Source organism: Ahaetulla prasina, chromosome 9 (genome assembly GCF_028640845.1).
Source record: "Ahaetulla prasina isolate Xishuangbanna chromosome 9, ASM2864084v1, whole genome shotgun sequence".
NCBI classification, from domain to species: Eukaryota; Metazoa; Chordata; class Lepidosauria; order Squamata; family Colubridae; genus Ahaetulla; species Ahaetulla prasina.
In genome coordinates, this window is record NC_080547.1 from 4,006,187 (window position 1) to 4,017,943 (window position 11,757).

At 48.2% G+C, this 11,757-nt stretch overlaps 2 protein-coding genes across 3 annotated transcripts in view; one reads left to right on the forward strand and one right to left on the reverse strand.

Moving 5' to 3' along the window:
- The window catches only part of NSD3 (nuclear receptor binding SET domain protein 3), a 119,036-nt gene extending 107,279 nt beyond the window's left edge, over positions 1 to 11,757 (forward strand). For both annotated transcript variants that reach the window (XM_058194054.1, XM_058194055.1), the window contains 3 exons: positions 2,375 to 2,481; positions 5,624 to 5,828; positions 11,114 to 11,757. In XM_058194054.1, coding sequence (XP_058050037.1) covers positions 2,375 to 2,481; positions 5,624 to 5,828; positions 11,114 to 11,355 — 554 coding nt within the window. In that variant the 3' untranslated portion in view covers positions 11,356 to 11,757. The remainder of the gene's footprint in view (positions 1 to 2,374; positions 2,482 to 5,623; positions 5,829 to 11,113) is intronic.
- LOC131203639 (skin secretory protein xP2-like) lies at positions 2,816 to 5,271 on the reverse strand. Its single transcript, XM_058194056.1, has 2 exons — positions 5,187 to 5,271; positions 2,816 to 5,086 (listed from the first exon to the last, which is right to left on the reverse strand). Exons 1-2 carry the CDS (start codon positions 5,262 to 5,264, stop codon positions 4,412 to 4,414), a joined length of 753 nt encoding a protein of 250 aa, XP_058050039.1. The 5' UTR covers positions 5,265 to 5,271; the 3' UTR covers positions 2,816 to 4,411.

The following is an 11,757-nucleotide window of genomic DNA, read 5'->3' on the forward strand; positions in this document are numbered from 1 at the left end:
TAAAGAAGCTTCTCAGATGAGAAGCAAAATGTTTTTCAGGGAAAAAAACAAGCCCAGTTGCCTTTTGAAAAAAAAAAAAGCATTTTTGGGGACAGTCCTTTGTTTTGTATAACTCCCGTGATACTATTATCAATCTCTGGATTGTGTCCTACCTTCTCCTCCTGCCCAAGAATGCAGGCAGCATTTGGCCTAGTTGTTGTTTCTACGTTTGGTGCTCCTGGATTCCTTCCAGTTCTTTTTCCTCAATTTGACCTGGATAGGGATATTCTCTTAAGTCTTCTGTTTTCAGGTTTTACGCTGCTGCCTCTCAATTCTTTTTGCTGCTGCTGCTGTTGTTCATTCAAAGTGTCTCGATAAACATTTTCCCCAAACATTTTGAAAAACATCGCTTTATGTGGTTTAAGCCTTTGCCTTTTTGTCCATACTGACCCTGCTGCTGGGACTGGATTGGAAAAAACGAATTGTTCCCCAGGGCAAATAAAGCAAACGGGAAAAGCTGGTATTTGGAGAAATAATTCACTAAGGAGAAATTTCCTGACCGTTAAGAACAATTAACCAACGGAACAACTTGCCTCTAGAAGTTGTCAATGCTCCAACACTGGAAGTTTTTATGAAGAGGTTGGATAACCATTTGTCTGAAATGGTGTAGGGTTTCCTGCCTGGGCAGGGGGTTGGACTAGAAGGCCTCCAAGGTCCCTTCCAACTCTGTTATTCTATTCTATTCTATTCTATTCTATTCTATTCTATTCTATTCTATTCTATTCTATTCTATTCTATTCCTATACTATTCCTATTCCTTCTGAAAGAAAAAGCAAAAACATAGAATAATTGGGTGAGAAGGGACTTCTCCATTCAAAGACTCAATTCAATGACGACCTCAAATGAAAAACTCTTGAGGTGATAAGCAACATGCTTCTGTATGGAGACTTCTTCATCCATGACGGTTTTGGCCAGATCCAGGAGGCAGTTCAGATTTTCTTCTTCCGGCATAAATATGCTTCTTTGCACAAGCAAAGCAAGATTGAAATGAATAGTCAAATCGAAAGACTGCACTCGCCAGCTTTTATTGCACAGAATGTTTTCCAGGTTTGGAATGCTGATGGAGATCAACTGTGACCTCTCCCAAGAGGGTTACATCTGGCTATGATGGTTTGTTGCACAGCCAGCCAGGTGTTTAGATTGGATTTGGCATTTTTATCCACCGATCAAGTCATTTCCAAGGGCCTGGGTTAGGCAGATGTGGTGGTTTGATGATGTCAGAGTTGGTGCCACGGGATATAAATTGTCCCAAGTAAAGCTACCTTTTGCAATTGACTTGATGGCGATATTCTCATGGCTGATGGTGTTCACGTGGTACTCCAGATGTTTTGAGATTGCACCCCAGGCAATCTCTACTTGCTCTTGGTAGTATCTTCGCTTTCTTTTGCCACAGTTGCTCTACTTCTATTGCCAGGTTTTTACATTTTCTTCAGTTCTTTCTCTTCTTTTTTGATGTCTCCAGGAATATGATAATAATAACCTGAAGAGGATTATTGTCATTATTAATTAGATTCAAAACTGATCTCAAGGTTTTCTTTCTTTCTTTCTTTCTTTCTTTCTTTCTTTCTTTCTTTCTTTCTTTCTTTCTTTCTTTCTTTCTTCCTCCTCCTCCTCCTCCTCCTCCTCCTCCTCCTCCTCCTCCTCCTCCTTCTTCTTCTTCTTCCACCTCCTCCTCCCCTTCTGCTTCCTCTTCTCCTCCTCCTCTTCTTCTTTGTCTTCTTTTTCCCTCTTCTTCCACCTCCTCCCCTCTTCAGTTCCTCTCCTCCTCCTCTTCGTCTTCTTCTTTTTTCCCTCTTCTTCCACCTCCTCCTCCTCTTCCCACTTCCTCTCCTCTTCCTCCTCTTCTTCGTCTTCTTCTTTTTTCCCCTCTTCCTCCTCCTCCTCTTCGTCTTCTTTTTTTCCTCCTTTTCCTCTTCCTCCTCCTCCTCCAAAGAGTGGCATAGATCAGGACTCTCCAAACTTGGCAACTTTTAAGACTTGTGGACTTCAAATCCCAGAAATCCTCAGCCAGCACAACAAACCTAATCAAGTAACAGTCACAAGCCTCCACATCGAAAAACACAATATAACCAAAACCAAACCAAATAAAACAAAAAGGATAAAAAGGAAACAAGCGGTGGCACCAATTCAGTTACAACCCTCTCCAAAATAAGGACAAGATTTTTCACGGACGACAAAGTTAGCAATCGCATTTTTAATATTTTGATTAAGATTTCACCTAAGCTGGCATATATATATATATATCACTCTCTTCTGATGCAAAACCAAAACAGAAAACAACCAGTATCCCTACATTCTGTGCCAAGTATTGAACTGATTCTCTTGAAATTTGCAGGGATGGAGTTAACATTTAACTATAATTTGGATTGTCTGGGCAATGGAAGAACTGAATGCCATTGTGGAGCAGAAAATTGCAGTGGATTCCTAGGAGTGCGGCCAAAGGTTAGTCACACAAGTGGGAGAAAGCCCTCTAGGACAAAAACTACACACACACACACACACACCTGTCCACGTTCTCTGTCTGCTTGTGCTCACCACTCAGAACAAAGTCCAAACGAGGGCTTTCCTCCTGATCTCTTTCATTACAGGTGGTCCTCGACTTACGACCGTTCGTTTAGTGACCATTCGAACTTACAATGGCACCGTACGACCGTTTTCGCGCTTACGGACTGTTGCAGCATCCCCCTGGTGGACGCGAGCAAAATTCAGGCGCTTGGCAACTGACTCATATTTACGACGGTTGCAGTGTCCCCCCGGGGGTGTGTGTGGGTGTCACGTGATCATCTTTTGCGACGAGCAAAAGGCAGTGGGGAAGCCGGATTCACTTAACGACAGCAGAGATTCGCTGAACGACCGTGGCAAGAAAGGTTGTTCAATGAGGCAAAACTCACTGACCCACCTTCTCGCTTAGCAGCAGAAATTTGGGGCTGGATTGAGGTCGTAAGTCGAGGACTGCCTGTATAGAATCCCCTGCTTCATTTAGGGCTGATGGCAACTGTTGGGTGTTCATCTGAGCTCAATATTTTTTATTTTATTTTTTGGGGCTGGAAGTTTTTGTTTTCAAATGTCAAGAGATTGGAACAGCAGAAAGCTTATAGAGAAACGGGAATGGCCTTGAAACAGGACGAAGAGCCACTACCAAGGCACTGTCCAGGGGCTTGAGTCCATTCCAAGAAATAAATTTAACATCTCAGGCAGGCCCCTGCCTAATTCAACTGGCGAATGTGTGAAAGAAAAGCATATTCAGACTTGCACAAGACTGGGTTACTATAGATCAGGGCTGGGGAACTATGGCCCCTTTATGACATGTGGATTCCAACTCCCAGAATTCCTCAGCCGCAAGAATTCTGGGAGTTGAAGTCTACAGGTCCTAAAGGAGCTACATAGTTCCCCACCCCTGTGTAGATGATACAATGAAAGTAGTCCTGTCCTCTCTATGGTATTGGTTTCTTAGCCTGGTCTACCTTGTAAACAGGGATGGGCTTCTGGGCGGTTCGCAGGGGTTCAGGAGAACCTCTAGCTAAGATTCTGTGCAGTTCAGAGAACCCCCAAATCCCACTCCTGGCTGGCCCCGCCCACCCCACCCCTCCAGGGGTGAGTTCTATTTACCTTTATTACCGGTTCACATCGTGCCTGCCCGCGTGCGCTCGACTCACGCGCTCTTCTGCGCGTGCACAAATCACTTTTGATGATGTTCAGGTCAGTGGGCACAGCCTCCTGCGGGCTTTACTATCGGTTCTATAGAACAAGTCCGAACCGGGGGCAACCCACCACTGCGCACACACACCCCCAGCAGTCCCCACAGGGCCTGTTTTGGATGCAGGTAAGTGCAGGGTGCGCGCGGAGGCTCGGAGAGGGCAAAAAACAGGCCTATCGGAAGTTTGGGAAGGCCAGACACGGGCCCATTTCCAGCCTCCAGAGGGCCTCCGGAGCCTGGGGAAGCCGCTTTCGCCCTCTCGAAGGCTTGAGAAAAGCCCCTGGAGCCCAGGGAGGGCAAAAACACCATCACACCGTGATGCAGGAGGCTGACTAGGCCATGCCCACCATGGCCACGCCCACCCAGCAACCGGGCAGAGAAACCCCTTGCTAAAAAATTTTTGAAGCCCCACCCCTACTTGTAAAAGCTGACTTAAGATGGCCAGTACCCCTTTCTACTTCTGTCGTGTCCCACTCCTCCGCTGACGGCCGGGTCAGGGAAATCCGAATCAGGCGTGCCTCTGCAGCTCTGCCAAAGTCCTAGCAAAGTCCTGAAGGCAGGCAGGAGACCAGAAAGTGACTTCAGCAAGATATGTTTAGACTTTGCCTGACTCAGAAAATGCCAGAAAGCAGGTCCTTTATATAGGCCATGGGGTGTGGCTCCATGACTCAGCATTTATCCAGGCCTGCCCCTCCCTTCCTTCTGTTGCCTCCGCCTATCAAGTCTTCTGACGCGAGGGTCACTCCAGTCTGTAGCTGTTGGCAATTGACCTCCCTCAGGCTCACATGCTGTGGAGGAGGGGGAGGGGTCTAGTTGCTCCGTTTGCCTGGGCATGGAGCCAGAGCTGGGGGCTGGAGGTACTTCCTCCTTCTCAGCCTGTCTGGGCATGGAGCCAGGGCTGGGGGCTGGAGGTATTTCTTCTTCTTCAGCCTGTCTGGGCATGGAGCCAGAGCTGGGGGCTGGAGGTACTTCCTCCTCCTCAGCCTGTCTGGGCATGGAGCCAGAGCTGGGGGCTGGAGGTACTTCCTCCTCCTCAGCCTGTCTGGGCATGGAGCCAGAGCTGGGGGCTGGAGGTACTTCCTCCTCCTCAGCCTGTCTGGGCATGGAGCCAGGGCTGGGGGCTGGAGGTACTTCCTCCTCCTCAGCCTGTCTGGGCATGGAGCCAGAGCTGGGGGCTGGAGGTACTTCCTCCTCCTCAGCCTGTCTGGGCATGGAGCCAGAGCTGGGGGCTGGAGGTACTTCCTCCTCCTCAGCCTGTCTGGGCATGGAGCCAGGGCTGGGGGCTGGAGGTACTTCCTCCTCCTCAGCCTGTCTGGGCATGGAGCCAGAGCTGGGGGCTGGAGGTACTTCCTCCTCCTCAGCCTGTCTGGGCATGGAGCCAGGGCTGGGGCTGGAGGTACCTCCTCCTCAGCCTGTCTGGGCATGGAGCCAGGGCTGGGGCTGGAGGTACCTCCTCCTCAGCCTGTCTGGGCATGGAGCCAGGGCTGGGGGCTGGAGGTACTTCCTCCTCCTCAGCCTGTCTGGGCATGGAGCCAGAGCTGGGGGCTGGAGGTACTTCCTCCTCCTCAGCCTGTCTGGGCATGGAGCCAGAGGTGGGGGCTGGAGGTACTTCCTCCTCCTCAGCCTGTCTGGGCATGGAGCCAGGGCTGGGGGCTGGAGGTACTTCCTCCTCCTCAGCCTGTCTGGGCATGGAGCCAGGGCTGGGGGCTGGAGGTACTTCCTCCTCCTCAGCCTGTCTGGGCATGGAGCCAGGGCTGGGGCCGGGAGGCATACTAGGACATTCCTCCGTGTTCGGAAGCAGATAAGAAGGCCCCGGCTGCGGTGAGATCGGACGAGACACAACAACTTCATTGATATTCTTCTTGGCTTTTCCCTCTACCCGGTCAGACGGCGTGCGCCACGGCAAACGAAGAGAAGGCGAAGAACGCAAAGCTGAAGCAGAAGAAACGGAAGATAAAAACGGAGCAGAAGCAGATGCACGAAGACAATTGCTTTCAGTGTGGAGACGGGGGTGAACTCGTCATGTGCGACAAAAAGGACTGTCCCAAAGCATACCACCTCCTCTGCCTTAACTTGACACAGCCGCCCTTTGGTAGGTGCCTGCAATTTTGTGGCAGCTGTAAGTGGGTCTTTTTTTGGGGGGGGAAGTGGGGGGGGGAAACATAAAAGTACATCTGCAAAAATCGTCTGGCTGTTTAAGCTAGGAGCTGTGGTGGCGCAGCAGTTAAGATGCAGTATTGCAGGATAACTCTGCTCACTGCCAGCAGTGCGATTCTCACCGGCTCAAGGTTGACTCAGGCTTCCATCCAACCGAGGTTGTTGGGGGGGCCATAAGCTGACTCTGTAAAATGCTTAGAGAGGGCTGTAAAGCACTTTGAAGCGGCATATAAGTCTAAGTCAGCGGTTCTCAACCTGTGGGTCGGGACCCCGTTGGGGGTCGAATGACGATGTGCCAGGGGTCGCCTAAGACCATCGGAAATATGGGAAGTATACTTGCGAGTCAAAGAATCGCGCTCCAATGGTTGACTCCACAAGCCAGCTGCAGGCTCTTCAAATCGCTAGCCGAATTCAGCTTCAGGCGCGATGAATTAAAAAAAGAGAGAAATCTTTGCTCTGATGTCTCCCTCTCAAGCCAGCTGCAATCACTCCCAATCGCTAGCCTAATCTGGCTTCAGGCGCGATAAACTTAATAGGGGAGGAGTCTCCACTTTAATGCCTCCGTCCTCAAGGCAATCGCAAGCAGTTCAGATCGCTAGCCAATACTGCTTCAGGCGCGATAAATTCAAAACGAAAATAATTTTATGGTTGGGGGTCGCCACATCGTGGGGAATTGTATTAAAGGGGTCGCAGCACTATAAAGGTTGAGAACCACTGATCTAAGTGCTATTGGGAAGGAAGGAAGGAATGTTGGTGCAGTGGTTAAAGTGCTGTATTGCAAGCTAACTCTGCCCACAGCCAGGAAGTTCGATTCTCACCAGCTCAAGGTTGACTTAGCCTTCCGAGGTGGGTAAAATGAGGACCCAGATTATTGGGGGCAATAGGCTGACTCTGTAAACTGCTTAGAGAGGGCTTTAAAGAACTATGAAGTGGTAGTTGGTGCAGTGGTTAAAGTGCTATATTGCAGGCTAACTCTACCTACAGCCAGGAAGTTCGATCCTGACTGGCTCAAGGTTTACCCACCTTCCTAGGTGGGTAAAATGAGAACCCAGATTATTGGGGGCAGTATATAAGTCTAAGTGCTAGGCTATTGTCGCTCCCTTTCAGTGGTGCAGTTGTGAAGAAATTAACTAGGGAAGCCCCTGATATCTCTTAAGAAGCCCTCATACCAGTCACACAATGGAGCAGCTGGGACTCTGTCCCCTTCCAAAATACTTGCGCTGAGTTTCCACAATCCAGTCACTTTGTCAGCATTCCAAAGGTATTTGGGATGATTGGTGTTTTTCTTGCTTCCAAATAGTTTTTAACTTTTTTCCCAGGAATCCTTCAGCCAATCCTGAAATGACCCTTTTAAGCCGCTCTTTCCATAGGATTGGCTCTGCCAATACTTTTTGGCTTGAAAGTACAAGACCAGGGTAGTTCTTCCCTGTCAAGGTTAGGAGACCAGCTGTGCTTACTGGACTTTATCTTGCTTTCTATTTACCTTGAGTTGCTAAGATTTGTTTTTTTGAGCACAGTTGAGAACGTGACATGTTTGCCCTGCTAATTCCTATAAATTAATCTATCAAGCTGAGGTTGCAGTAGATCTCTCAGAATGTCTATGGAGATTCTCAATCATCCAGATCAGGGGTCTCCAACCTTGGCAACTTTAAGACTGGCGGACTTCAACTTCAAAGCTTCAACTTCAAAGCTTTGCTGGCTGGGGAATTCTGGGAGTTGAAGTCCGCCAGGTTTAAAGTTGCCAAAGTTGGAGACTCCTGATCCACGTCATGATTGTCACAAAGGGACTTTTTTTTTCAAGAAGCAACTGGACTTTCTGGCTTGTCTTCAAACACATTTCGCTTCTCATCCAGGAAACTACATTTTGTGACCATTCAACGTTACAACATCATTGGGGGAAAAAATGACTCGATGACGGTTTTACAACCTTGGTGGCGTCCCCCATGGCCATGAGATCGAAATTCAGAATACTGTGGCAACCGACCCCTATTTATGACAGTTGCAGTGTCCAGAGGTCACGTGATCCCCTTTTGCAACCTTCTGACACGTGTTAACAGTACAACTGTACAGTCCAAAACAACTGTAACAAGAAGCAATGTCAGTGGGAAAGCCTGATTCATGTAACAGCCCTGTTACTGACTTAACGACTAGAGTGGTTCGCTTGACAATGGTGGCAAGAAAAGTCGTAAAATAGGGCAAAATTCACCGAACAAATGCTTCACTTAGCAACAGAGATTTTGGGCTCAGTTGTGGTCATAAGTGGATGACTATCTGTTACACGTGCTGGTTGGAAAGCACCCAAATTTTGTTTATGTGGCCGTGGGAATGCTGCAACAGTCCTAAATTCAAGAACCAGTCGTAAGTTGCTTTTTCAGCCCCACTGTAATTTCAAATGGTCACTAAATGAATGGTTGTAAATTGAGGAATAAATATGTATATATATGTGTGTGTGTGTGTGTGTGTGTGTGTGTGTGTGTGTATATGTATATTTGTTTTCTGAGATTTTCACGGGTGTTTGTATATAGGTCTTTGGTTGTTCGGGTTTTCTCCCGTGTAAAATTGGAAGTGTCTTGGCGACGTTTCGACGAAGTCTCATTCGTCATCTTCAGGCTTCAGCTTCGTGCTTCTGGGAGCAATGTGTGACTGCAGCTGTTTCTTCCTTTTTAACTGCTAGTGGGGGTTTGAACTGATTGGGTGGGAGCTTGGCTGTGCTCTGATTGGATGGGGTTTTTTTTGTGCTCTGATTGGATGGGGGTGTGTCCTGTTTGGGGGGGGCTTGGTTGTGCTCAGATTAGTCTAGCAAAAACCTCAGAAAATATATATATATTGTGCAATGTCCTAGAAGCACGAAGCAGTAAACACCAGCCTGAAGATGACGAATGAGACTTCGTCGAAACGTCGCCAAGACACTTCCAATTTTACACGGGAGAAAACCCGAACAACCAAAGACTTACATACAAACACCCGTGAAAACCTCAGAAAACAAATATCTATCTATCTATCTATCCATCCATCTATCCATCCATCCATCCATCCATCCATCCATCCATCCATCCATCCATCCATCCATCCATCCATCCATCCATCCATCCATCTATCTATCTATCTATCTATCTATCTATCTATCTATCTCAGGGGTTGCCCCAAAGAAGAGGGAGTCAAGCTATTCTCCAAAGCACCTGAGGGCAGGACAAGAAGCAATGGGTGGAAACTCATCAAGGAGAGAAGCAACTTAGAACTAAGGAGAAATTTCCTGACAGAACAATTTTTTTTCAAATTTTTTATTTTATATTATTTATACATATCAATGGGTGATTAGTGTGATACCTGGGTATCATACATTTTGATACAAATAGACATAATACTATTGCTCATAGTTATTACATTTCATTTTCATTGTTTCATATTGTTTAAACATACCTAATACTACCGCCCTTCAATTTCTAAACCTCCCTCTTATTATTACATATATCTTATTATATTAATATACATATATACTATTATTTCCTTTTTATTTCTATCTCAGTTAGACAGTTAGAACAATTAAGCAGTGGAACAAATTGCCTCCAGAAGTTGTGAATGCTCCAACACTGGAAGTTTTTAAGAAGATGTTGGATAACCGTTTGTCTGAAATGCTATAACCGTGATGGCAAACTTATGGCATGCATGCCGGAGGTGGCACACGTAGCCATATCAGTGGGCATGCGAGCTCAGCTCTGATTTTCAGGCTTTCTGGGCCCACTAGAAGTAGGGAAACGGGCTGTTTCCTGCCTCCGGAGTGTCTGGGGGTGGGTGGGGAAGGCCCGTTTTTCTCTCTCACCTGGCTCCAGAGCCTCTCTATGAGTCTGGGGAGGGTGAAAACGGCCTTCCCCACCCCCCACCCCCCACAGGCCCTCCGAAGGCCAGAAATGGCCCGTTTGCCAACTTCCGGTTGGACAGGAAGTGACTTTTTTGCTGTCCCCAGCCTCCAGAGCCTCTCTAGGAGTCTCTGGAGGCTGGGGACAACAAAAAAACGTCACTTCCTGTCCAACCAGAAGCTGGCAAATGGGTCTTTTGGCCTCCGGAGGATTTCCGGAGGGGTGGGGAAGGCCATTCTGGAGGTCCCTTACAACTCTGTTATTCTATTCCTGTGATGGTGAACCTATGGCATGTGTGCCACAGGTGACACGTGGAGCCCTTTCTGGGCACACAAACTGTCACCCAGCTCAGCTCCACCACACATGCCTGCGCACCTCCTACCAGCCAACTGATTTTCCGGTCCCTGGCGTGGGGGTGGGGTGCATGCAGAAGACGCACATGCATGCATGAGTGGTGCGCTGCGCCCCACCCCCACCCCCCCAGTGGCCCATTTTTGGTCCCGGGAGGCCTACTAGGCCCAAAATGGGCTGTGGGGGGGATGTCGCTTGCACATGTGCAGGGGAGCGCAGGGGGGACAAGCATGCATGCGCGGGGGGGGCAGGGCGCATGCAGGGACATTGCATTATGAATGTGGGCACACACGCGTGCAACCCCCTGCGCTCCCCCCCCTGCTTTTTTATTTATTTATTTATTTATTCGAATTTTTATACCGCCCTATCTCCCGAAGGACTCAGGGCGGTTCACAGCCAAGATAAAAACATGCAAATAATACAGGTAAAAACAGCAATTAAAAAACTTATTAATTAGGCCGAATTAAAAATATCACTAGAATAAAATAATATAAAACCCCATTAAAAAACTAAATTTAAAAACTAAAACCCTAGGCTAGCCCTGCGCAAATAAATAGATGTGTCTTAAGCTCGCGGCGAAAGGTTCGAAGGTCAGGAAGTTGGCGGAGTCCTGGGGGAAGTTCATTCCAGAGGGTGGGAGCCCCCACAGAGAAGGCCCTTCCTCTGGGTGTCGCCAGTCGGCACTGCCTGGCGGATGGCACCCTAAGGAGTCCCTCTCTGTGAGAGCATACGAGTCGGTGGGAGGCGATCGGTAGCAATAGGCGGTCCCGTAAATAACCTGGCCCTATGCCATGGAGCGCTTTAAAGATGGTAACCAAGACCCCGCATGACCTTTTGTCATGCGACGGCAAAAAGGTTAGCCATCACTGTTCCGTTCTATTCTATCTTCACAACGCCAAACCATGATATAAAGTAGTTCTAGTTTTGCACTGTGAAATGGGGCTGGGTGTATTTTCTTCCCATGCCTGGTCTGATGCCTCTTTGATCTCTCTCATTGTATTTTTTTTCTCAGGGAAGTGGGAATGCCCGTGGCACCAGTGTGCCATCTGCGGCAACCCGGCGACTTCATTTTGCGAGTTCTGCCCTCACTCCTACTGCAAAGATCACGAAAAAGGAGCCCTGGTCTCTTCGGCCTTGGACGGACGCCTCTGCTGCTCTGAACACAACCCCAAGGCTCCCGTGGCCCCCGAGTACTGGGGCAAGATCAAGCGTCGACTGGAACAGCAAAATCCGGAGGAAGCCTCGAAGGAGTGAAAGAGGCCCCCTTTTCACGAAAACGCAACCCCCAACATTTGTTCCCCGTTCTGGGTGTGGCAAATCCTTGTGAATCTAGAGACAGCGCCAGGGGAAGCCTCCTCAAATCTGTCTTTTTTAGAGCTGCCTCTGTGGGACTCGAGATCGGATCGCCGGATCTGGGAAGGCAGTTTAGGAGCCTCACGCATCTGATTAGATCCGTTTCCCGCGAATGTGTCTTTCAGGCTCTATGAAGATCAGGAAGAAGCAACTTGGCATCCGTTGTTTGTTTGTTTTGTTTTTTTAAAAGAGGAGACCTTTCTAATGCCAGGGGAAGGGTTTGCAAAAAAAAAAAAGAAAAGAAAAGAAAAAAGGACCTTGAATTTAAAAGTATGTTCTCTGCGTGTAGAAGAAAAAAGAAAA

Excerpts from the sequence above, each read along its gene's own strand:
- LOC131203639 (XM_058194056.1), bottom strand. The coding sequence starts at position 5,264 with ATGCCCAGACAGGCTGAGGAGGAGGAAGTACCTCCAGCCCCCAGCCCT. Across the intron at positions 5,087-5,186 it reads CCAGACAGGCTGAGGAGGAG|GAAGTACCTCCAGCCCCCAG; the intron begins GTACCTCCAGCC and ends GCTGAGGAGGAG.